At 50.8% G+C, this 24,292-nt stretch overlaps 1 protein-coding gene across 2 annotated transcripts in view; it reads left to right on the top strand.

The window, feature by feature from the left end:
• The window catches only part of LOC143498897 (neuropilin-2-like), a 30,816-nt gene that overhangs the window by 2,585 nt on the left and 3,939 nt on the right, over positions 1-24,292 (top strand). For both annotated transcript variants that reach the window (XM_076993805.1, XM_076993804.1), the window contains 2 exons: positions 6,118-6,292; positions 20,422-20,603. In XM_076993805.1, coding sequence (XP_076849920.1) covers positions 6,118-6,292; positions 20,422-20,603 — 357 coding nt within the window. The remainder of the gene's footprint in view (positions 1-6,117; positions 6,293-20,421; positions 20,604-24,292) is intronic.

Here is a 24,292-nt window from a genome sequence, read left to right as displayed (position 1 = left end):
AAAAACGAAGGTCTGTAGAGGCGATGTCTAGATAGGCAGCAGTGCAGGACCAGGAGAGAGCAAGAGCGAATGAGTTTGGGTGCATGTGTGCACAAGTGTGTGTGTGTGTGTGTGTGTGACTGTATACACAATCACACACTCTCAGTGTGCCCGCTGATGAGGGTGCGGTGCGGATTGGGGCGGGTGCTGGTCAGCTGGTCCTGGAGGCAGAGCTGCTGTTGATAACAGGCCCGCGCAGCTGTGGCAGCTCACCTGGCCACCTGCAGAGCTGCGGTCGTGGAAGCCAGCCGGGCTCGGCGGCCCGAGAGCGGCGCTGACGCCGGCCCCGCAAACATCGCAGTCGGGGCTCTCTGCGGCTTTAATAACTGGCCGCGCTGGGTTCTGTGGGTGTTTTCAATCGGCTGAGAGGAGCTTGGCTGTACTTTCGGCTGCCTTTCGGGGGTGGGGGTGGGGGGGGGGGGGGGGGGGGGGGGTAAAATGGGTCCGCTTTCTAGCCAGTCACTCTGTGGCATGCAGAGTGGATAGGATCTTTTTAAAATTTCATTGGATTTTTATCAGGGCCCTGTTAAGGCCATTTATTATGCTCCGGTTTGGCTTTGCAGAGACCTTGGGCTTTGGGCTTTCATCTTCTCATCCGTGTTTTTACCACACCCTTTGCCCTGAGTATCATTTCACTTGTCCTTAGTGCTGCTTTCTTCTGCATTAATTTAAGTCACGTGGTGCAATCCTGTGGAACCTGTGAGTGTCTGTGTGTGTGTGTGTGTGTGTGTGTGTGTGTGTGTGTGTGTGTGTGTGTGTGTGTGTGTGTGTGAGGGAGAGAAACACAGGAGGTGTGTACTCAGGTTCTGATCAGCTCCTCCTTTCAGCTCTTTACACTGTTGACGCCCTCACATGCTGATGAGACGCAGATGTAGCGCTTTGGCAGCTACTGCACAGCGCGAGTGTGTGTGTGTGTGTGTGTGTGTGTGTGTGTGTGTGTGTGTGTGTTCTCAGAGGGAAGACCATGGAAGAGTGCAGAACAGTGCATTCTATGCTTACTGAGCAATCCCTCAGCCAAGTTCATGCCAAGGAAAGTATCCCACAGTATCATTTCACATCGGAGTTAAAGCAGAAATAATAAAACGCTTTAGGTTGTGTAGCAAGCCAATTAGAACAGCATCTGCTGCTGTCACGTCTAATTGGATGGAATTGGATAAATGTGTGGTATCTATGAAAACAACAGCCATTATAGAAATTGTAGTTTATCTTGTCATCAAGTTGTTTTGTTTTTAGCTTCTCTTCTTCCAGAGAACAATAAGGTCCCATTTTGTTGAAGATGCGACCGTAAATCTGCTGAAAGCAGGTCATCTGTTTGGATTCAAGCCAAAAAATGAGTATTCACTCACTCAGTCTTTCTCTCTCTCTCTGCCTCCCCATGTGTGAGTGCCTTATCTCTCCCTCCCTGTCTTTCTCAGTCTCTCTCTCCTCTCCTCTCTGTTTTCTCATGAGATGATGGAAGAAAAAGTGCTGAAATAGTGCAATGAAATTCAAAACAACCGAGGGGTCCATAAATAATGCAGCTCCAGTCGTGCTCCTCTGTTTGGCCTGTGTGCTTAGCTCCGTTTACCACTGCTGTGCTGGAGGTGGAGGTGTGACGGAGAGGCGTGCGTGTGGGTGGGTGTGCGTGCCGTGTGGGTGCTTGTGCATGTGGGTGGTTGTGCGTGCGAGTGGTTGTGCGTGCGGGTGGTTGTGCGTGTGGGTGGTTGTGCGTGTAGGTGGTTGTGTGTGCCGTGCGGGTGGTTGTGCGGGTGGTTGTGCGTGCGGGTGGTTGTGCGTGTGGGTGGTTGTGCGTGTAGGTGGTTGTGTGTGCCGTGCGGGTGGTTGTGCGGGTGGTTGTGCGTGCGAGTGGTTGTGCGTGCGAGTGGTTGTGCGTGCGGGTGTGGGTGCTTGTGCATGCGGGTGGTTGTGGGTGGTTGTGCGTGCCGTGTGGGTGCTTGTGCGTGTGGGTGCTTGTGTGTTCCGTGTAGGTGCTTGTGTGTGTGGGTGCTTGTGTGTCCCGTGTAGGTGCTTGTGCGTGTAGGTGCTTTTGTGTGTGGGTGCTTGTGTGTCCCGTGTAGGTGCTTGTGCATGGTTGTGTGTCCCATGTAGGTGCTTGTGCGTGTGGGTGCTTGTGCGTGTAGGCGCTTGTGCGTGTGGGTGGTTGTGTGTCCCGTGTAGGTGCTTGTGCGTGTGGGTGGTTGTGTGTCCCGTGTAGGTGCTTGTGCGTGTGGGTGGTTGTGTGTCCCGTGTAGGTGCTTGTGCGTGTGGGTGCTTGTGTGTCCCGTGTGGGTGCTTGTGTGTGCGGGTGCTCGTGTGTGCGGGGTTACCCCAGTGCTAACGTGCTGGCCTGCTCCAGCCTGTCTGACTAGCGGACGTACAAGAAAGCAATTCTGGGCAATTTCATCCTTGCATCCTCTTCCTCCTTCGAACCCACGAAGATGGGTGGAGATCCTCCCGCCCCTGAGTGGAGATCCTCCCGCCCCTGAGTGGAGATCCGTCCCCACGAGTGGAGATCCGTGCTCAGAAGATCCGCAACCCCCCCCCCCCCTTTGGGACACAGGCTGTGCAGTGGAGGGAGGTTGTAGGAGTGTGTTTGTGCATTAACTCACTTTTAAGAAAATGCTTAGATCTATGCAGCAATCAAATCTATTGACTGACTTGGCTTGGTAGGTTTTTTAAAATCAGGATTTAAAAATCAGGCATTTGCTTGATGAGTATTAATGGCAGAGACTGTGTTTATATCATTTGGATATCGGGGGTTGCGTTTGTGTGGGTATTACAGGACTGTGATGCAATGGTTTCACTGGTGCCAGTAAGCCCACATTATATGTGAATGCCATGATTGGAATCCTCCCTTGCAGCTACATACCACACCGTAATTCCACAAATCCAGTTTGTGGGTGTCATTTAGCACTTTTTTTAAAGCATGAGGAATTAAGGCTCAGTGTGCGAATGTTTCATGAATGTTTCAGTTGCAGGAAAATTTACATCTTTCCATTACAACCGACACATAATTTCACTCAGAAGTACACATTCGCATAAGGATCAACTCTTACACACACGCAAACGCACCAAACGGCGAGTGTGTTTCTCCCCTCGCTCCAGTCCCTGAGGCTGTGTGTTGCTCTGATAGCATGTGGCAGTGTGTGTAGATGGATCGACTGCTTTAGCAGCTCAGGCACAATAATTCATGAGGCCACCATGCAGCACAGAAGCAGCATCTCTCTATCTCCTCCTCCCTCTCTCTCTCTATCTTCTCCCTCTCTCTGTCTCTGTCTCTCCCCCCCCCCTCTCTCTTTCTCCTCTCCCCTTCTTCTTTCTCCTCCTCACCCTCTCTTCCCATCTCAGTCCCTCTCCTTTCTCCTTTCCCCTCTCTTTCTCCCCTTCCTCTCTCTCTCTCTTTCCCTCTCTCTCTCTCTCCCCCTCTTTCTCTCTGAACGGAAATGAATCCTCACACAGTGACAGGCCGGTGTGGCTGAGGCCCAGAGCTGAGGGAGGAAGAGCACCCCCTAATGAGAGCCCGTCAGACTGTCGAACCCACACACACACACACACACACACACACACACACACACACACACACACACACACACACACACACACACACACACACACACACACACACACACACACACGGAAGAAGGTCTGAGGAGAAACTGTTGAGGTGTCTTGTGCCAAGTTCGGTCACGTGAGTGGGGCGGTGACCTTCCACTGGTCTCTATGACCTCTACTACCTAGCAGGAGGAGGGTTGGTCTTAGACTCCTTATGCGAAGTCTGAAGATCAAACAGATGGATCACTTCCACCATTAACACACAGCCAAGACATAGGCCTTTTCCCCAAAGAAGACCAGTGCATGGTATTTAGATCAGCCTAGATATGTGTTTTGCCAACAGATCAATCCTGCTTTTTAAAATTATAATTTGTTGTTGTTTCCAGATATTCTTTCCTTTTAATGTTTTTCAAGATGTGAAAATAACTCAGAGTAGCAGAATGAACTTGGGCACTGACAGGGCACAGTGTGTTTTCTGCATTGACATTTAGTCTCCTAACCTTGAATGTAAAGCTGTTAGTTATAAACAGACACTGAAAGAGTAATCAATCTCAGAGTTGTTTTGATCCGAGGCGATTTTACATTGCACACATTTTAGTTTACTAATACATTTTTCATGCTTTAAATCATTTAAAATTTAGTCTGGACCCTTTCTGTTGGCAGGGAGCCCTGTTGGCAGGAACGTCCCGGTCTCTGGGTTTGCTGACAGCCACTACACCCCCCTGCGCGGTCCCGATGGGGTGGGGTGCGGGGTTCGATTACTATTGCCTGGACGGACGTGTTTGCGGACGCTCCGGTTTCCCTGCTGTTTGGTACGGGGTTCTGTGTGTGTGCTGTGCTGGAGTGTGTCGGAGCGACACTCCGCATGGCCACGTGGGACATGAACATCAGGCTGGCATATCATACGCAGCAGAGCAGAAAGCACACCTCTGCAGCTATAATAGCTTTCCAAATGTCACCTCTTGAAAGTCTATTACATTTCAAGCATCTGGTCTTTTTCTTCTTGTCAGTAGTTGGCAAGGGGAGCTTCTGGTGATGCGGGTCTGGTGATGCGGGTCTGGTGTGCGTGTGGTGCGGAGGTTAGAGTGGGCTCGGGGCGGCGGTCAGTGTCGAGAGCAGCGTGGCAGCATCTGTGCCGCCCCTCAGGTGCGCTCGGGTTTTTGGACGCGAGCCGCACACGGGCTGCACCGCTATGGCGCGTGCCAGTCGTGCGGGCGCGGAGTGATCGTGCGGGCGCGGAGTGATCGTGCGGGCGCGGAGTGATCGTGCGGGCGCGGAGTGATCGTGCGGGCGCGGAGTGATCGTGCGGGCGCGGAGTGATCGTGCGCAGGACGTCTGTGGAAAGCAGCCACAGACCCCAAACTGTCAATCACGGCTCTCACTTCCTCTGAAAGCCTTCCCAGCATGCTCCACTGAGACTCTCTATGTGGAACTGAAATGATAGCATTGCATGTGTTGCTTCCGTCGCCTGACAAGCGGCCAGGCTGGTGTGTTTACAGCAGACTGTCCCACTCAGGCGTACGTGGTTTACCGTAACAGCCAAAGGCATTTTCTCAGATCGTCACGGCAGCCATTTGCCTCAACTGAGCGAGAGGACTGCTGCTTTCATTCTCACCTGGCTCCGCCCCCGCCCCGCCCTGCCCCGCCCCCATGCTCACGCCTCTCGTGTGCTGCAAGCTCCGCCTCTGCTTTGATCCGGGGCTCAGGTTAAACAGCCTGCACGCCACACACATGATAATACATGTAAATGGGATGAATGCATTTGGCTTAGGGAACTGAAGGTTTGTAGTGGTAAATGAAGACTGATAGATTTAGAGAGATAGAGATAGTCAGAGAGAGAAAGAGAGAGGGAGAGAGCAAAGGAATGAAAGAAAGAATGAATAGAAGAGTGCCCTATCTGCTCTCTCCATATAGAAAGGCACCATTGTGGCTTATTGCTGATCTCACAGTGCTGGGTTGACCTTTGACCTGAAACAGACACATGGCCTGTCCATGGCTTCCTGTCACAGGATAGTGGCGTTGTGTGTTAGAGGAGTTAAACACGGGCAGGTCGTACCACACAGCGTGGCTGAGCGTTCGCTCGCGGCCTGTTTCTGGGTCTCGCGCATGCTGCGGCTTACTGTCCACCCGCCCTGTGGCCCCGCCCACTCCGCCTGGACGTTGTGACGACCGGAGATATGAACGATATGCAGATCAATCACGGTGTGGCGCTTCAGAATGAACACGGTGCTCAGTGAGGTCCTCAGCACTCCGTTCTCATGCCGCGTCTGTCTTAAGCACGCATTACGAAATCTGGCGTTACACTCCCTGATTAATCACAGCACGGACGCTCACCAGCTCGCCGGTTCTTACCTCTTGAAGGTCAGATTAAGTCAGTTGAATCACAGCTGATTTGAGTCATTTGAATCGCAGCTGTTGCATCATGTGAGTCACTAACAACCTCGTCAGCAGGGCCGCTAAATCGTATGGATCCAGCTTAATCGTTCTGACCGAGTCACCTCTTTTGACTCATTAAAGCTCAGTCTGATCTTGTGCCCCCCCCCCCAGAGCCTTGCGGAGGTCACCGGGACGCCAGCGATGCGGGCTACATCACCTCGCCCGGCTACCCACAGGAGTACCCGCCCCACCAGGACTGTCGCTGGATCATCACGGCCCCCGAGCAGTCCCAGCGTATCGTCCTCAACTTCAACCCCCACTTTGAGCTGGAGAAGCTCGACTGCAGGTAAGCGCACTGGCACGAGCCCCAGACGAGCCGCAGACGAGCCCCAGACGAGCCCCAGACGTGTCCCGGGCTAAAGCGGTGTGAAACTAGGCCTTCCAGCAGTTGCATAAATTGTATTAATAATGCATAAGAATCATAATGACTATGGAGATAAGACACATTGTGCACTACTGCAGTGAAACTACTGCCGCACGCACATTTCCAACGTGCTCCTAAAGCTAGGTCTCTGTAAAACTTTACGTAACTATACTGTTCATAGATGAATGTGCTACAAAGCCCTGAATTAAGGTTCCTCAGTTGCTCATAGTTCTCTGCTGAGCTGAGAGTGCTGTTAGTCGTGGGCAGCACAGCAGATGGAGAGTGAGCTCGGAGACTGGCAAAATGTTCATTCTCATTAGAAGCTACTGCTTGGCTCAGGGCGGAAGGCCATTGATATTCAGTGCTTTTTTGGACGGTATTTCCCATCGCTATTAAATTCATGCCACAAGACCAGAGCGCTTCCCTTTTTTAAAAGTGTTGAATTCGAACAGGCAGCTGAAGCTTCCAATCTGTCTCTCAGCCACGGTTGGAGCATCTCCCGGTGCCCTACTGGAGACTGTTGAGTCTGGCTCAGTAGTCAACATCACAAACGCCCTGAGGACGCCCGTGGTGCCTCCACTTTAATTAAATATCCAATAAACAAAGCTTTGCCACATCTCAGGGATTTATGAAAATTTACAGTAGGAATTTGAGTGTTCTGCAGGCTCGGTGGCTACTGTGGTGTTTCCTCCCCCTGTTGGTCACTAGTGGCAGTGCAAGTGTAAATCGTCACAGGTTGGAGACTGGCCCACATACAGAGAGAAAAGCTGGTTCATTTCAGCACATTTTCAGAGCTAAATCGCTGGTTTATTTCATGAAGTCGGCAGAAGTACGTGCCTGGGTGTAGAGTCTGACATTTTGAGCCATGTTTCACAAACTGTTTAACGCAGACTTCAGTAGCAAGCCTACAAAGCCCAACACAAGCTGCCACTTCAAGCATTCTCCCTTTCTCTCTCTCCCTCTCCCTCTCTCTCTCTCCTTCCCTTTCTCTCCATCTCTTCCTCTCCCTGTCTCTCTCCCTCCCTCTCTTCCTCTCCCTGTCTCTCTCCCTCCCTCTCTTCCTCTTGCTGTCCCTCTGTCTCCCTCTCTTCCTCTCCATGTTTCTCTCTCTCTCTCTTTCTCTCTCTCTATCTCTCTCTCACTCTTCCTATATATTGCCCTTTGTCCCTTTGCCATTTATTAACATTTTGGCTCTATTAATTATACATAGATGTGTTTTTAATGGGAGATTTATGAAATGGGTTCTGACATTCCTTTGTTGGAATTAGAGCATTAATATTTTACGAGCTGTTGTTGAAAGACGTCTTTCAGCGCTCACACTCTCCGCTATGGGTGGTGGGGGTTGGGGTGGTGGGGGTTCAAGGGTATAGAGAGATGGAGAGTTTGATGCATCTCTCCACCACTTTACTTTCTTGTCACATTTGTACACCACTGTGTGTGTGTGTAGGTGTGTGTGTGTGTGTGTGTAGGTGTGTGTGTGTGTGTGTGTACGTGTGTGTGTGCGCGCGAGCTCCTGCAGGAGGGCAAATGCCGTGACATCACTCACCTCTCAGCACAGGTGCAGTGCAGTTCTTCCTGTATACAAGTCCACACAAGTAAACAGGACTCCAATGTAAACAGGACTCCAATGTAAACAGGACTCCAGCCCATCCTGCATTCATTTATTTATGGAGCCTTTTTGGAAAGGAGGCTAGTACCTGTTTCCAGTTTCTGAGAGACAGTCCTCCTAAGTTCACGCCAGTAAATCTAAATCTAAGACCAACATCTAAGAACATTGTTCATATATTTTATATTTATATATATATATATATGTGTGTGTGTGTGTGTGTGTGTGTGTGTGTGTGTGTGTGTGTGTGTGTGTGTGTGTGTGTGTGTAGCTGTGTGATGTGTCAGTACATATGGTGAATGTGGATATATAGTGTTTTTTTACATCTTGCCCACAGTGGCTTTGTTGTAAACTCAGTATGCTGATGTTCTTGTGGTGTATCTCAGGAGACATGGATAGTACGCTCAAAGAAATGGTCCATGTTGTGAGGCCTTTTTGGTTTGAAGTCCAAGCAGAACTGGGTTAGAGTTAGGGTTAGGGTTAGGTGAGAGGAGACGACTAATGTGGTGACGTGATGGCACGGTGGCGCTCTCTGCTTCCAGAGCCTGTCGGAGTGCAGCTCTGACCCCGCCCCTAGCTCATTAACCCCGCCATTAATAACTCCATTATCCCTTAGCTCAGTTCAGTTCACCAAGCTTTATGGCGTAACAAACCTCACTTACAGTATTGTCAAAGGATAATTACAACAACAACAAATGTTTGCAACATTAAGGCATATATGAACTCTTGATTTCATTTGATAATTCATATCATGAAAAGAACTGTTACTGGTTTAAGGTTGAAACAAAAGAAAAACATGCTAATTAAGAAATGCATAATGGTGTTTATAATCACATACATTTGTGTATGTGTGTGTGTGTGTGTGTGTGTGGTGTTAGGGTGGTGTGTGTGGATGTGTGTGTGTGTGTGTGTGTGTGTGTGTGTGTGTGTGTGTGTGTGTGTGTGTGTGTGTGTTTATGTGTGTGTGTGGTAGGATGGTGTGTGTGGATGTGTGTGGTGTTAGGGTGGTGTGGATGTGTGTGTGTGTGGTGTTAGGGTGGGTCTCTTATGTTGGGGCAGGCAGACATATATCATCCAACAGTAGCATTTTTTCTCTCTCATAATAGAATGTTAGTCTTAGAGATCATTTCAAACTTTATGAAATAAATCTTTGCATATTTGTTCAAATATTTCAGATTCAGTCAGAAATTACAGCTCTGTCTATATAGTATTACTGCTGCAGTGCTGACAGAATCTCAATATCTCTCTTTCTCACTGTCTCTGACTCTCATTCATCTGATTTAAGAGGTATAAGCCCTATGAAATCACTGAGCCCTCCAGTATGGTGATCTACAGCTCCAGTATGGTGATCTACAGCTCCAGTATATTGATCTACAGCTCCAGTATGGTGATCTACATCTCCGGTATAGTGATCTATAGCTCCAGTATAGTGATCTACAGCTCCAGTATGGTGATCTACAGCTCCAGTATAGTGATCTACAGATCCGGTATAGTGATCTACATCTCCAGTATAGTGATCTATATCTCCAGTATAGTGATCTACAGCTCAAGTATGGTGATCTACAGCTCAAGTATGGTGATCTACATCTCCAGTATGGTGATCTACAGCTCAAGTATGGTGATCTACAGCTCCATTGCAGTGGTCTACAGCTCCAGTATGGTGGTCTACAGCTCCAGTATGGTGGTCTACAGCTCCAGTATGGTTGCCCACCTGCCCAGCATACAGTGTTGGGTTTCCGTTATCCGTGCCCTCTCCCCAAGTGATGATTATTATTTCTGCTCAGGAATCAGACAGGTGTATTAGGGTCAGTGCCTTTAGTGTCAACATAATTGGGGATACATAGTAACCACCAGCAGCTCTTCAGAAGACCAGCGCTGAAACTAGGAGCCAGTAGCACAGTTTCCATTCACGCCACTTTGCTTAGTTTTCCCGCTTGTTTCCTTGGACGTCTTCACAAGAGTAAACCGCATGTCCTGGGGGGGAAAGGATAGTTAATGGAGCAGCCATGTTGGAAGTGCATAACAGTGCCTTTGTTGGGAGGACAGACGTTCATGTCATGTTAACATGTCAACATCTGTTGTAGCATGCTGACTCACAGGCACTGTCAATATGCTATGTGTGCGTGCTACTAGTTAGATAGGTGTGTGTGTGTGTGTGTGTGTGTGTGTGTGTGTGTGTGTGTGTGTGTGTGTGTGTGTAGGGAGGTTTTGGAGATGAATTAAGAGCAGGGTTGTACTGATGGCTCCCGTGGCGTCAGCCCCTCAGGCTAGAGCCCAGACTCAGAGGAGACAACAGCATGGCCCAACATGCTGAGCCAGACCCAGGGTGGGACTGGGAGGAGGACTGGAGGTTTGGGTGTGGTGGGGAGATTCCACTACACCTCTGAGCCTAGACTACACCACTGAGCCCAGACTACACCACTGAGCCCAGACTACACCACTGAGCCTAGACTACACCACTGAGCCCAGACTACACCACTGAGCCTAGGCTATACCACTGAGCCTAGACTACACCTCTGAGCCTAGACTACACCACTGAGCCCAGACTACACCACTGAGCCTAGACTACACCACTGAGCCTAGGCTATACCACTGAGCCTAGACTACACCACTGAGCCTAGACTACACCACTGAGCCTAGGCTATACCACTGAGCCTAGACTACACCTCTGAGCCTAGACTACACCACTGAGCCTAGGCTATACCACTGAGCCTAGGCTATACCACTGAGCCTAGACTACACCTCTGAGCCTAGACTACACCTCTGAGCCTAGACTACACCACTGAGCCTAGGCTATACCACTGAGCCTAGGCTATACCACTGAGCCTAGACTACACCTCTGAGCCCAGACTACACCACTGAGCCTAGACTACACCTCTGAGCCTAGACTACACCACTGAGCCTAGACTACACCACTGAGCCTAGGCTATACCACTGAGCCTAGACTACACCACTGAGCCTAGGCTATACCACTGAGCCTAGACTCCACCACTGAGCCTAGACTCCACCACTGAGCCTAGACTCCACCACTGAACCTAGACTACACCACTGAGCCTAGACTCCACCACTGAGCCTAGACTACACCACTGAGCCTAGACTACACTACTGAGCCTAGACTCCACCACTGAGCCTAGACTCCACCTCTGAGCCTAGACTACACCACTGAGCCTAACTACACCTCTGAGCCTAGACTACACCACTGAGCCTAGACTACACCACTGAGCCTAGACTACACCACTTAGCCTAGACTACACCTCTGAGCCTAGACTACACCACTGAGCCTAGACTACACCACTGAGCCTAGACTACACCACTGAGCCTAGACTACACCTCTGAGCCTAGACTACACCACTGAGCCTAGACTACACCACTGAGCCTAGACTACACCACTGAGCCTAGACTACACCTCTGAGTCTGCAACAGCCAGCAGCCATCCAGATTGTGGGGGGGGTGTGTCTCAGTGTCTCTCTACAGCCCTGTCCCTCAGCAAGCGTCCCATTTCCGTGATGTTTACGCACGCGTGTTTACGTGTGTGTAATCTCGCACGTCTGTGAGCTACGTACGCAAGTGCTTATTTCAGGTCATAAAAGAGCTTTGCTGTGCCTTATTTCCCATCGGACCATGTGATTTCCCACTTTACACTCTTCGCTCTTGGCAAAATGCACCTCTCCTCTGCCTGAGTGTGGGCCGCCCCAGCGTGCGACCCCTCCCAGCGTGCGACCCCTCCCAGCATGGTGCCCTGTGGAGACGCAGCGAGCAGCCCGTAGATCGCATCCTCAGCCCTCTTAGCCTGCTATATCTGTGCTGGCCACACGGCCCCTCCATCAGCAGTTAAGTGCCATATTTAATTTATTTAACCTGAAGAGTTTTAGCTGTCAGATTTGATTATGTTCGCTCTGGGATCAGCAGCAGACAGACGTGTTTCACACAGTCTGGAGTAAATGGGAGTTGGCCACCCAGTTCAGGCTGTGGCCGGGGGAGATGGCCCAGGCTTCGCGCTGTTGACCTTGTAGAGAAAGTGTAGGCGTCAGGGACTGTGGTGCCACACCCAGGACTTCCGTTCCATTTCTTCTCTGCGCCATTGTCCTCGTCTCTCGCCACCTCCACCCGTCTCTCTTTTCCTCCACCCGTCTCTCCGCCGCATCCCTGACACCACCTGTCTGTCCGTGCCTCCACCCGTCTCTCCAGGAGAGGGGAGGGCAGAGAAAGAGACCTTCAGATGTACAAACAGAAGAACAAAGGAAGATGAAAAGCGCAGAAAGTGGGGCGGCTGCTCACCCGAAGAGGAGCAGGGCTGCGATCCAGAGTGGCGGCATAAAGGACAGAGAGAGGGGAAGAGAGAGAGAGTGAGAGAGAGAAATAGAGAGAGAGGCATGCGCCACAGCCAGAGTGGTGAGAGAAGGGACTGGGCGGTCAGAGGAGGGCACAGGGTGGTTTACAGTGGGAGAGGAGGGCACAGGGTGGTTTACAGTGGGAGAGGAGGGCACAGGGTGGTTTACAGTGGGAGAGGAGGGCACAGGGTGGTTTACAGTGGGAGAGGTGGGCACAGGGGGGTTTACAGTGGGAGAGGAGGGCACAGGGTGGTTTACAGTGGGAGAGGAGGGCACAGGGTGGTTTACAGTGGGAGAGGAGGGCACAGGGTGGTTTACAGTGGGAGAGGTGGGCACAGGGGGGTTTACAGTGGGAGAGGAGGGCACAGGGTGGTTTACAGTGGGAGAGGAGGGCACAGGGTGGTTTACAGTGGGAGGGGTGGGCACAGGGTGGTTTACAGTGGGAGAGGAGGGCACAGGGTGGTTTACAGTGGGAGAGGAGGGCACAGGGTGGTTTACAGTGGGAGAGAAGGGCACAGGGTGGTTTACAGTGGGAGAGAAGGGCACAGGGCGGTTTACAGTGGGAGAGGAGGGCACAGGGGGGTTTACAGTGGGAGAGGAGGGCACAGGGTGGTTTACAGTGGGAGGGGTGGGCACAGGGTGGTTTACAGTGGGAGAGGAGGGCACAGGGTGGTTTACAGTGGGAGAGGAGGGCACAGGGTGGTTTACAGTGGGAGAGAAGGGCACAGGGTGGTTTACAGTGGGAGAGAAGGGCACAGGGCGGTTTACAGTGGGAGAGGTGGGCACAGGGCGGTTTACAGTGGGAGAGGAGGGCACAGGGCGGTTTACAGTGGGAGAGAAGGGCACAGGGCGGTTTACAGTGGGAGAGAAGGGCACAGGGCGATTTACAGTGGGAGAGGTGGGCACAGGGTGGTTTACAGTGGGAGAGGAGGGCACAGGGTGGTTTACAGTGGGAGAGAAGGGCACAGGGTGGTTTACAGTGGGAGAGGAGGGCACAGGGTGGTTTACAGTGGGAGAGGTGGGCACAGGGGGGTTTACAGTGGGAGAGGAGGGCACAGGGTGGTTTACAGTGGGAGAGGAGGGCACAGGGTGGTTTACAGTGGGAGAGGAGGGCACAGGGTGGTTTACAGTGGGAGAGGTGGGCACAGGGGGGTTTACAGTGGGAGAGGAGGGCACAGGGTGGTTTACAGTGGGAGAGGAGGGCACAGGGTGGTTTACAGTGGGAGGGGTGGGCACAGGGTGGTTTACAGTGGGAGAGGAGGGCACAGGGTGGTTTACAGTGGGAGAGGAGGGCACAGGGTGGTTTACAGTGGGAGAGAAGGGCACAGGGTGGTTTACAGTGGGAGAGAAGGGCACAGGGCGGTTTACAGTGGGAGAGGAGGGCACAGGGGGGTTTACAGTGGGAGAGGAGGGCACAGGGTGGTTTACAGTGGGAGGGGTGGGCACAGGGTGGTTTACAGTGGGAGAGGAGGGCACAGGGTGGTTTACAGTGGGAGAGGAGGGCACAGGGTGGTTTACAGTGGGAGAGAAGGGCACAGGGTGGTTTACAGTGGGAGAGAAGGGCACAGGGCGGTTTACAGTGGGAGAGAAGGGCACAGGGCGGTTTACAGTGGGAGAGGTGGGCACAGGGCGGTTTACAGTGGGAGAGGAGGGCACAGGGCGGTTTACAGTGGGAGAGAAGGGCACAGGGCGGTTTACAGTGGGAGAGAAGGGCACAGGGCGATTTACAGTGGGAGAGGTGGGCACAGGGTGGTTTACAGTGGGAGAGGAGGGCACAGGGTGGTTTACAGTGGGAGAGAAGGGCACAGGGTGGTTTACAGTGGGAGAGAAGGGCACAGGGCGGTTTACAGTGGGAGAGGAGGGCACAGGGGGGTTTACAGTGGGAGAGGAGGGCACAGGGTGGTTTACAGTGGGAGGGGTGGGCACAGGGTGGTTTACAGTGGGAGAGGAGGGCACAGGGTGGTTTACAGTGGGAGAGGAGGGCACAGGGTGGTTTACAGTGGGAGAGAAGGGCACAGGGTGGTTTACAGTGGGAGAGAAGGGCACAGGGCGGTTTACAGTGGGAGAGAAGGGCACAGGGCGGTTTACAGTGGGAGAGGTGGGCACAGGGCGGTTTACAGTGGGAGAGGAGGGCACAGGGCGGTTTACAGTGGGAGAGAAGGGCACAGGGCGGTTTACAGTGGGAGAGAAGGGCACAGGGCGATTTACAGTGGGAGAGGTGGGCACAGGGCGGTTTACAGTGGGAGAGAAGGGCACAGGGCGGTTTACAGTGGGAGAGAAGGGCACAGGGCGGTTTACAGTGGGAGAGAAGGGCACAGGGCGGTTTACAGTGGGAGAGAAGGGCACAGGGCGGTTTACAGTGGGAGAGGTGGGCACAGGGCGGTTTACAGTGGGAGAGGAGGGCACAGGGCGGTTTACAGTGGGAGAGGTGGGCACAGGGCGGTTTACAGTGGGAGAGGAGGGCACAGGGTGGTTTACAGTGGGAGAGGTGGGCACAGGGCGGTTTACAGTGGGAGAGGAGGGCACAGGGTGGTTTACAGTGGGAGAGGAGGGCACAGGGCAGTTTACAGTGGCAGAGTAGGGCAGTGTCTGGCTGGCCGGGCCACAGCTCTCAACTCAGCTGGAATAATCCCCGTGGCTTTGCCCCCCACCATGACCCATGCTGCACTCTGCCATAGTTTATAGGCTGCATTAAAATTCAGCAGATCGTTACAGTGGGAGAGGTGGGCACAGGGTGGTTTACAGTGGGAGAGAAGGGCACAGGGCGGTTTACAGTGGAAGAGAAGGGCACAGGGCAGTTTACAGTGGGAGAGAAGGGCACAGGGCGGTTTACAGTGGAAGAGAAGGGCACAGGGTGGTTTACAGTGGGAGAGGCGGGCACAGGGCAGTTTACAGTGGGAGAGGAGGGCACAGGGTGGTTTACAGTGGGAGAGGAGGGCACAGGGTGGTTTACAGTGGGAGAGGTGGGCACAGGGCGGTTTACAGTGGGAGAGGAGGGCACAGGGTGGTTTACAGTGGGAGAGGAGGGCACAGGGCAGTTTACAGTGGCAGAGTAGGGCAGTGTCTGGCTGGCCGGGCCACAGCTCTCAACTCAGCTGGAATAATCCCCGTGGCTTTGCCCCCCACCATGACCCATGCTGCACTCTGCCATAGTTTATAGGCTGCATTAAAATTCAGCAGATCGTTCCCCACAAGTCTGGCACGGCGCCAAAAAGCCTCCTGCCCCTCAGGGTTATAAATAGATTGATGCTGAATAAATATAATAAGAGTGAGATGATTTATTATGATATATCTGTAATTCAATCAGCAAATCCACACTGCTGAATGACATAATGACACGGATAATAGATCCAGACTCGGATGAGCTGGTTGAAGGTGATGTGTTCTCTTTCGCTCCTTCTCTATTCCTGTTTCATCTTTTTTTCATCACTTTTTGTTCTCCCTAGGAATCCCTTTTATTTTCTCTCTCACTTTTATTCCCTCTCTCCTGCTTTTCTCTTCCCTGCTGGCACAGTTTTCCAGTTTGATGTTATCTAATTGCTGTATTAATATGCTGAACATACATATTTCATTCCCCATTTCTGAAGGATTTTATTAATTCTGAGCGGGATTCTTCTGTAGTGTATAGGACTGCTACATTGTTGTGTGACTACAAAGCTTGGATCGCTTTTTTTTTGTGCCTGGAAATTATCAATTGCCATAATTTCGAAATGAATGTCATGGTCTGTATGCAGTGCACATTAAGGATGTTGACTCAGTTCTAGCTGTGGAGCAACAGACAGCTGGAGTTCATTATTTCCTCTGTTTTACAGAGAGTGTACTGCTGTGGGTGTATTTACCCCCCAGATTAGCGCTAGCGCTGCGGCTCACGTGCGATCGGGCGTCCCACGTGGGCACTGGCCTTCACGGCTCCCGGTGCCTGCCGAGCTGAGGTCAGGATCCGACGGCATCCCGCCGGCCCGCAGCTAAGTACAGAAGACAGCTGCCTGCGTTTACAGGCCTATCAGCAATGCAGAAGGGATGTTAGCCTTGATGCTAGTAGGCTAGGCTAGCTCTGCAACAGGGAGCCAGTGTCCACCCGTTTCTTATGTGGGGGAGGTGTGGGGGATTAGAGGGGGGGGCACTCACTGGCGTCTATGAACAGGCATTTGTTGCCCATCTACCTCGCTTGATTATGTCGTCAAGATTCATTACTCGAATCTGCAGCCATGACAGATTTGGCATAGGTTTGAGGGCCTGCTGACTCTGTTGTCGTGTAAAGTGACACACTGACTATCAGCGGTGATGATGATAACATCAGCCTACACCACTCCCCAAGGTCCAGGGAGGGTGGAGGGAGGGGGGGGGGTCAACATGATCAATGGTTATTTTCCGTTTGTAATGAAGAATCAATGGGCAGTGTAGAGGTGAACCGGACCCAGGGGACCCAAATAGGTCCCTCACATGTAACAGGCGTACTCAGGTTGCAGACACATCCCTTACAGACATCAAAGACTTTATTACGTCACACAGACTAAGGACCATGGCCTTGTCTCTGTACAGACGTGCTCTGAGATCTAAAGACAGGCTTACTGACACACATGCACCAGGACACAAACCCGCCTGTGTTATATGAGAACATTTTAAACCTGCGCCGACAATTAACTTTGAATATCCCGGACATTAAACACCAAAAACCAGGCACACGCATCGTTCACCTTCAGGAAGCTTAATCTGCCTCTCCGTTTACTGCACTTCCTTTGTTCTGTCTTGTAGGCAGTAAGTCAGTAACAGTCTAATGTGAAATCAAGGTGCTGTTTGTTTTGACAGTGAAACAAATGGCCTGTGTGAGACAGAGCTGCTATTTCACCCCGACATCTGAGTTCCTAGTTTTACTATCACGTTCTGCATATTCCTTTCTCCTGCAGGCCGATCTGCAGGTTCTGTGCAACATTCATATTTGCCTTTTGGTTTCTCCCAAGTGGGCAGTGTCGTGCCACCGGAGTCATTTGGGTGGCATTTATCTCCACATTCCTTCCTGGACCTGGGACTGGTTGCCATGGTCTCTCTCTCATCCGTTTTCTAATGATACTGTCAATTGCTGGCTGTTAGTTGTGAGTTTTATTAGTGAGTTTTACTAGAATTTGTGTGCTGTGAACAGATAATCGCCGTGGGTTTGGCATTAAGACTGATGGCCATTGTGTGTCACTGTATATGAAGGGTGGCCTTCCATTAGCCTTGTGCTAACAGTGTGAATGAAGGAGTGTGAGAGTAGGACTGTGTGTTTGCTGTAGTCAGTAGGGGACCTCCAAAACTTGAGGGCTGCGTGCAGGTGTGAAAAAGATTCCCGCCAGAAAGATAGAACGTGTGAAAGGCAATTAACAGGCAGTTCAGAGGGCAGGGGGTCAGACACATGTACACACACACACACACACACACACACACACACAAACACAGTTTCTCACACACACACAAACACAGTTTCACACACACACACATACATATACAGATATGCACACATACAAATTACACTGATAGTTTCTGTGATGAAAGGTCACACGGACACACATGAGAATGGCTAGAGACAAAATAAAAGTCAAACAAGAGAGAAAGAACGAACAAAAGAACTAAACTCCCTTCTCGGCAGAGGGGAAGAGTTTAATGCGTATTTTCACGGTCAATCTCACAGCTTTGCAAAAACCGTTATTCCCGACATCCTCACCTACCAACTGAACCATGGCAACCACATCCCATAATAAAATCTATAGAAATCTAATTATGCTTTGCATTTGCCGTGAGGCTGCTGGCCGGGCGACCAGCGAGAGTGCCACACCACATGGGTCCTCATCACTGGCTGAATGCTGCTATTGTAGCAGTGGCTGTGTGGGTGTGTTAATTGTGGAAGGGGGTGAATTGGAGTCTGTGGGCAACTAGACCTGCCCCAGCACCACCTGCAGATACCCCTCAGATACCACTAAGCCAAACGACACATGCCTCCTTCCTCCGGCTTGTCAGCATGATAGAGTTGAGGGAGGGAGAGGGAGAGAGAGAGAGCGAGAGCAAGAGAGAGAGAGAGAAAGAGAGAGATTGCTTTGAAGTGTCTGTGTGCATGTGGTGTGCATGTCTGTAACTGATTAGGGACAATGTGATTGTGTGTCTGTCTTTGCCTGTATGTGTGTAATGAGTGTTATTACATATGTGTGTAGATGGATGTGTGTGTTGGGGTTTATGACAGTTTATGCACTACAGGCCTTTGAAGACACCTGCTGGTGTCTATCACTTAATGAGCCAAAGGCAGTGTCAGGTTTCTGTATCTCTCTCTCTCTCTCTCTTTCTCTTTTTCTTCTTTTTCTCCCTCTCTTTCTCCCTCTGCCCCATCTCACTCTTTCTCTCCCACAGCTTCCTAGTTGTCTCCACCTTCTACAGGGAAAAAAATGTCTATCACACCATCAAGCAAAGCTTGATTATTTATAAAACGAGAAGAAAAGGAACTCAGAAACAGAGAGGTGGAACCCCCAAGACCCCCCCCCCCCCCCCAGCCTGGAGGTGATAACGAGGCAGCTTGTACACGCAGGTTTACGCCTGGTTTTCTCAGGCTCATGCACAACGAGCAGTGTGAGAATATACAGCCCATTACTATTGAGCTGATGTTGAGTGTGGTTCATTTTTTGAAAGGTCCTGAAGACTTTTCTTTTGTCTCTTTTCATCATCTTGGGAGATTTTGACTCCCTAATCTCTAATCTCTGGGCTAATCTCTGCCCACTTTCATCCTGCTCTTGCTGATCTGTCTTCTGGCCGGTTGGGATTTCATGGTGCGCTGACCCGACACCCTGCAGTGCGGGGCAAGCAGAAGAACACAAGCTAGGTGCACAGATCCATAACCACACGTGCTGTAACAGAAACTGTGCTTCACTCCACATGATATCTCAACCAGAATTAGTGATTCATGGTTTTAAACACTGCAGTCATAAGAAAAGATGCTTAGGTTCATTTGTTCATTTGCAGTAACGGGCAACACTGATTCTGCAGAAGGTTGCCATATGCAAATGACCTCTAGAATAAATCATTTTTATTGTGTGCTGTGGTCATCCTGACTAAGCTTAGATAATATTCCAGATGTCTCTTCTATGGGTGTTTACAATAAATCATAATATTCACGTTCGTGCGAACGTTAATAACTTTACATAAAATGCCCAATATTTAACCATGTTTCATCAGAGTTTTGCTGGTGTTTTTTAATATGTTGCAGGGCATATCACAATCGCAATATAGTATGTTGGCCCCTATCATGCAAAACTATCACTGGGACATTATTCCCAAAGCCTTGCATCTGAGAACATGACTTATCTTCCACTTCGGCTGTGTGTGTGTGTGTGTGTGTGTGTGTGTGTGTGTGTGTGTGTGTGTGTGTGTGTGTGTGTGTGTGTGTGTGTGTGTGTGTGTGTGCACATGTGCGCTTGTGTGTGTGTGCGCACATGCGCATATGTTAAACTAGTGAAATGTCCCTGTCACCTTTAGCTGAGTTTAGAGTTGTTTAGCTGAGTTTAGCGTTGTTAGCGTTAGCTTTTGGTGTCTGTGAGGGATGGAGTCCATTTTGTGTAATTAGGAAGTGTTGGATATGCATGAGAGACCTTTCTTCTGACATCAAACTACTCTGACCACACTGTGTGCATGAACTCTATAAGCAATGCCAAAGAATAAACACAGGAGAAAACCCTTATAATGTGGTGACGTTGACGTGTGTGTATTTTGTATTTGTGAGTGTGTGTGTGTGCGCGTGCGTGCGTGCGTGCGTGTGTGTGTGTGTGTATTTTCCAGCATGTATTGTGGGTATGTGTATGAGAGGGAGTGTAGAGGTGGTCTTCCCAGTGATGTCTTTAAGATCATATCCATCTTTGTTCTCACCTTTTCACTGACTGCAGCCCCGTCCTAATAGTTTTGAAGCTCACAGAAGGTCTTCACCATGCTGGGTTTTCATCATGTGTCTTTCAGGCGGATTTTTTTCCATCCAGTACTGATGTAATCTTTGTTTAAGTCGGACCAAAGCGGTCACACGTGTTGGAGTTAGCCCCACCCCCAACCCTGCGTGTGTCCCTATTGGCTGCTGCCTTCACACGTGCCGTCTGCCTTCACAGATACGACTTCATCGAGGTCCGAGACGGCAGTTCTGACTCGGCCGACCTGCTGGGGAAACACTGCAGCAGCATCGCGCCCCCTGCCATCATCTCCTCAGGCCCTGTGCTGCACATCCGCTTCGTGTCTGACTATGCCCACCAGGGGGCAGGCTTCTCGCTGCGCTACGAGATCCACAAGACAGGTAAGCGCATGCTGCGCCGTGTCACACAGACCGCTACCGTTCGGCAGGCCTTCGGTGGCGTGGCTTTTTGGGCGTTTCTCTTAAAGGTCTTCTTCACCGTGAGCTCTCCTGTGAGTCCTGGGCGTACAGGTGAGAGCTCCTGTCAGGGAGCTCGGAGATGTTAGGTGTAGGAGAACGCGTGAAGGTTGCATCAGCGTGGTCTCAGCCTGGTCTGGAGCTGCCTGTATTGGTGCCTTGTCCAGAGACCACCCTCACACACCGGTCCAGGCCTCAACCACCTCCTCCTCTTCCTCCTCCTCCTCATCCTCCTCCGCACAACAGCCACCTCCTACAGCAGCAGCTCCATAGCAAATCCTGCCTGTAGGACCTGTTTCGATTGGCTTTTGCAAAACAGGAGAGAAAGGCTGCCATTGGATTTGCGGGTGGGTAGGAAGCGATGCCATTGGTCAGGACTTGGCTCAGTAGCAGGAAGTCGTTAGTGTTATTTATTCAAGTAAGCCCTTTTGAAAAGGGAAGCAAACCCTTCTATTGTCCAGGTGTGGTCCAGCAGCTGAGGAGCATTGTTAGGGTAATGTGGTAGCGTGTGGGTGTCGCAGGGCCCTCAGGACCAAGCAGAGTTGCTGTGCCCAATTCGGTCCTGGCACTTGGCCACGCCCCCCTCTCCTACGCGGGGCCTGTTCGACACGGCCCATGACAAATTCAGATCAAGGCAACAGCGGGTAGGGAAATTCAACAGCAGGCAGGCATCTTCTGTTCTCTTTTCATCCTTCTGAAAGCATTCCCGGAATGCCTCCTTAATTGAGTCCTGATCTCCAGCCCCTGGGGGGAGAGGGGTGGGCGGCAGAGAAGCTGGTATTAGTAACACAACGCGCACGCGCGTGTGTGTGTGTGTGTGTGTGTGGGGTGGTCCAGACTATGGGCGAAAGTAGATTAGTTGGAGGTGTATGGGTCTGAGAGTGATATTTTGGTTGGCCACTGTTCACCGTTCAAAGGTGAGAGTTTGGTTTGGTGGTTTAGTTGGGAGGTCCTGGTAAGATTATCTGTAACAAAAACGCAAGTCACCTGTAAATGCTTTGTGCATTATGCTTTTGAACCTTATGGACAGTTCACAGAAGAAGATGAGGTGTTTAGGCAGGACTAACAGTAATCCGTAGGTGTCTGTGGTGATGAGTCCCAGCTGACTGAAGCCCAACAAACCCATTAGTGTTGACACCCTCCACTCAGGACAATCAGCATTTTAACGTGCCTGGACTCTCACCTCCTCTCCTGGGAGGAGCGTATGGTGCTTGGTGCGGGTCACTAAGCACTGTCGCACGGGCGCCTCACACGCCTGATGCCACGCACGACTGGGAGCGATGACGCCACAGTGTGGAGACTCTCAGTTGCCATGGCGCTAACAGGATCTCGTTAAGCTCGGAAGGTTCGAGGGAAATCTTGTGTGGGAATGGCGATTCTGGAACAAGATGAATGTGTGTGTGTGTGTGTGTGTGTGTGTGTGTGTGTGTGTGTGCGCGTGTGTGTGTGTGCGCATGAGACCCATGTTTGATGATGTGTGAGTGAGGAATAGCATCTCCTCCAACACTGCAGTTAAACTTGAACTCACCAGACTGCCGTCAGAACATGTGGGCAAACAGCTTTCTGTGCGAGACGAGAAACAAGCCTGAAGGAATGAAGACGAAGGGAGAATGTGAGACAGGAGCGAGACTGAAGGAAGGAAGATGACAGCAGAATGTGAGACAGGAATGAGACTGAAGGAAGGAAGACGAAGGGAGAATGTGAGACAGGAGCGAGACTGAAGGAAGGAAGATGACAGCAGAATGTGAGACAGGAATGAGACTGAAGGAAGGAAGACGAAGGGAGAATGTGAGACAGGAACGAGACTGAAGGAAAGAAGACGAAGGGAAATTGTGAGACAGGAACGAGACTGAGAAACAAAGAAGATGCGAAGGGGGATTAGAGATTGCAAAAAAACTGGAGAAACTGTAGGAGAGATGTGAGAGCAGCAGACACCAGATCATGTGGAGAAGCAGAGCGAGAAGGACGAGGCACTGAGCGCACAGCTGTGAGCATGGCCTGTTCGCCAACGCTGTTTTGGCAGAGACGGACCGTCGTTCTCCAGTGGTGGTAGGAATTTTGGGTGAATTCACAGCCTGGAGGTGTGTCCGCCGAGCTGGGCACAGCCAGTGGAGCAGCTCGGTGACAACCTGCATCCACTACCTCTACTTACTGATTTCACTACAAATCCCAAAAGCCCCAGGCTTGGCCTTACAGTGGAAGGGACCAATCAGTTCCTGTGTTTAGTTCCTTGACTGGAAATAATCCCAGCGGAGCCAAGAGTGAAGGAACTCTTCCCAACATCTTCTCATTCCCAGTGGTCCAGCGGAGCAGCACACACACAATCTGAAATCACAAAACTACTGCCTGTGTACGTGGGCTGCAGTTTGTCCAGTAGTATTAAAATAGCCAACACATTTTTGCTGAAGTCCCCAAAAACATCACACAGGCACTAATGAATCGCTACTGTCCCCTTTACTGGACATGCAGTTCACTATGACACTTCAGTTAACTCAACCCTGCTCACAGATCCCATGCTACTGTTGCCACGGTTACAGTCCGCAACTCGGCTACAAACTTAGCCAGTCAGCAATCTGCGTTCCATCATTAGAGTCAAAGACCAGTAGACATGAAGAGCCAATGAGAACTGGCCACAGAGCTGTCAATCCAATTATTGTAACCCCTCCCCCTCCAAGTCCCAACACCCCACCTCCCCCCTCTAAGCAGTACAGTCTGGACTTCACCGGGTCGTGACAGCATAGCAATCGTAGGCGCTGATGACGCGTGACAATGTCCTTGCTGTCTCACGTGCTTCGCTCCTCAGGTCACGTGACTGCAGCCTCTCACACTCGCCCTGGGCGGTGGTGATGACAGCAGCACGTTTGGGTCTTGTGTCTCCGACTCCGTGTGTATGTGCTGTACCCATGATGCTACGGGGCATATATGAACTTGAGAAAATGGGGCACATCTTGTTATGTATGAACTAGTTCTTTAGAGAAATCATACTGGTAAAACAAAAAACATGCCTGTTAAACTGTCTGTGGTTCTGTTTGGGTTCTGGTGCTGATGTGTGATGGTTAAAGTGGGTGTTGATGATGATGATGTAGTTTAATGGGTTAAATGTTCTGAAGGTGCCGTGCGACTGTAGAATCAATATCCGTGTCTCTGTTTAGAACGGCAGGCATAGTCACAGCACCAGAATGAGCTTGGGTGGACGTGATCCCCCCGCTGTTCCCAATACACACACACACACACACACACACACACACACACACACACACACACACACACACACACACACACACACACACACACACACACACACATTCACATTATAGGAGAATGAGACACATTACAGGATAATAACAACCATTCCCAAACATATGAAGTTCATTCCCCAGTAGTATTATTAGTTTCCAGTTTTACACTCCAATGCCCATGCATTTGGCTGCTGTGTGTGTGTGTGTGTGTGTGTGTGTGTGTGTGTGTGTGTGTGTGTGTGTGTGTGTGTCTGTGTCTGTGTCTGTGTCTGTGTGTGTGTGTTTGTATGCATGTATGTGTACAGTATGTACATGTAAAGTATGTGTGTATGCATGTAAGTGTGTATATGCGTGTATGCGTGTGTGTGTTTGTAT

Source organism: Brachyhypopomus gauderio, unplaced genomic scaffold, assembly GCF_052324685.1.
Source record: "Brachyhypopomus gauderio isolate BG-103 unplaced genomic scaffold, BGAUD_0.2 sc122, whole genome shotgun sequence".
Lineage (NCBI taxonomy): Eukaryota > Metazoa > Chordata > Actinopteri > Gymnotiformes > Hypopomidae > Brachyhypopomus > Brachyhypopomus gauderio.
This window is presented reverse-complemented; position numbering and strand designations above follow the sequence as displayed.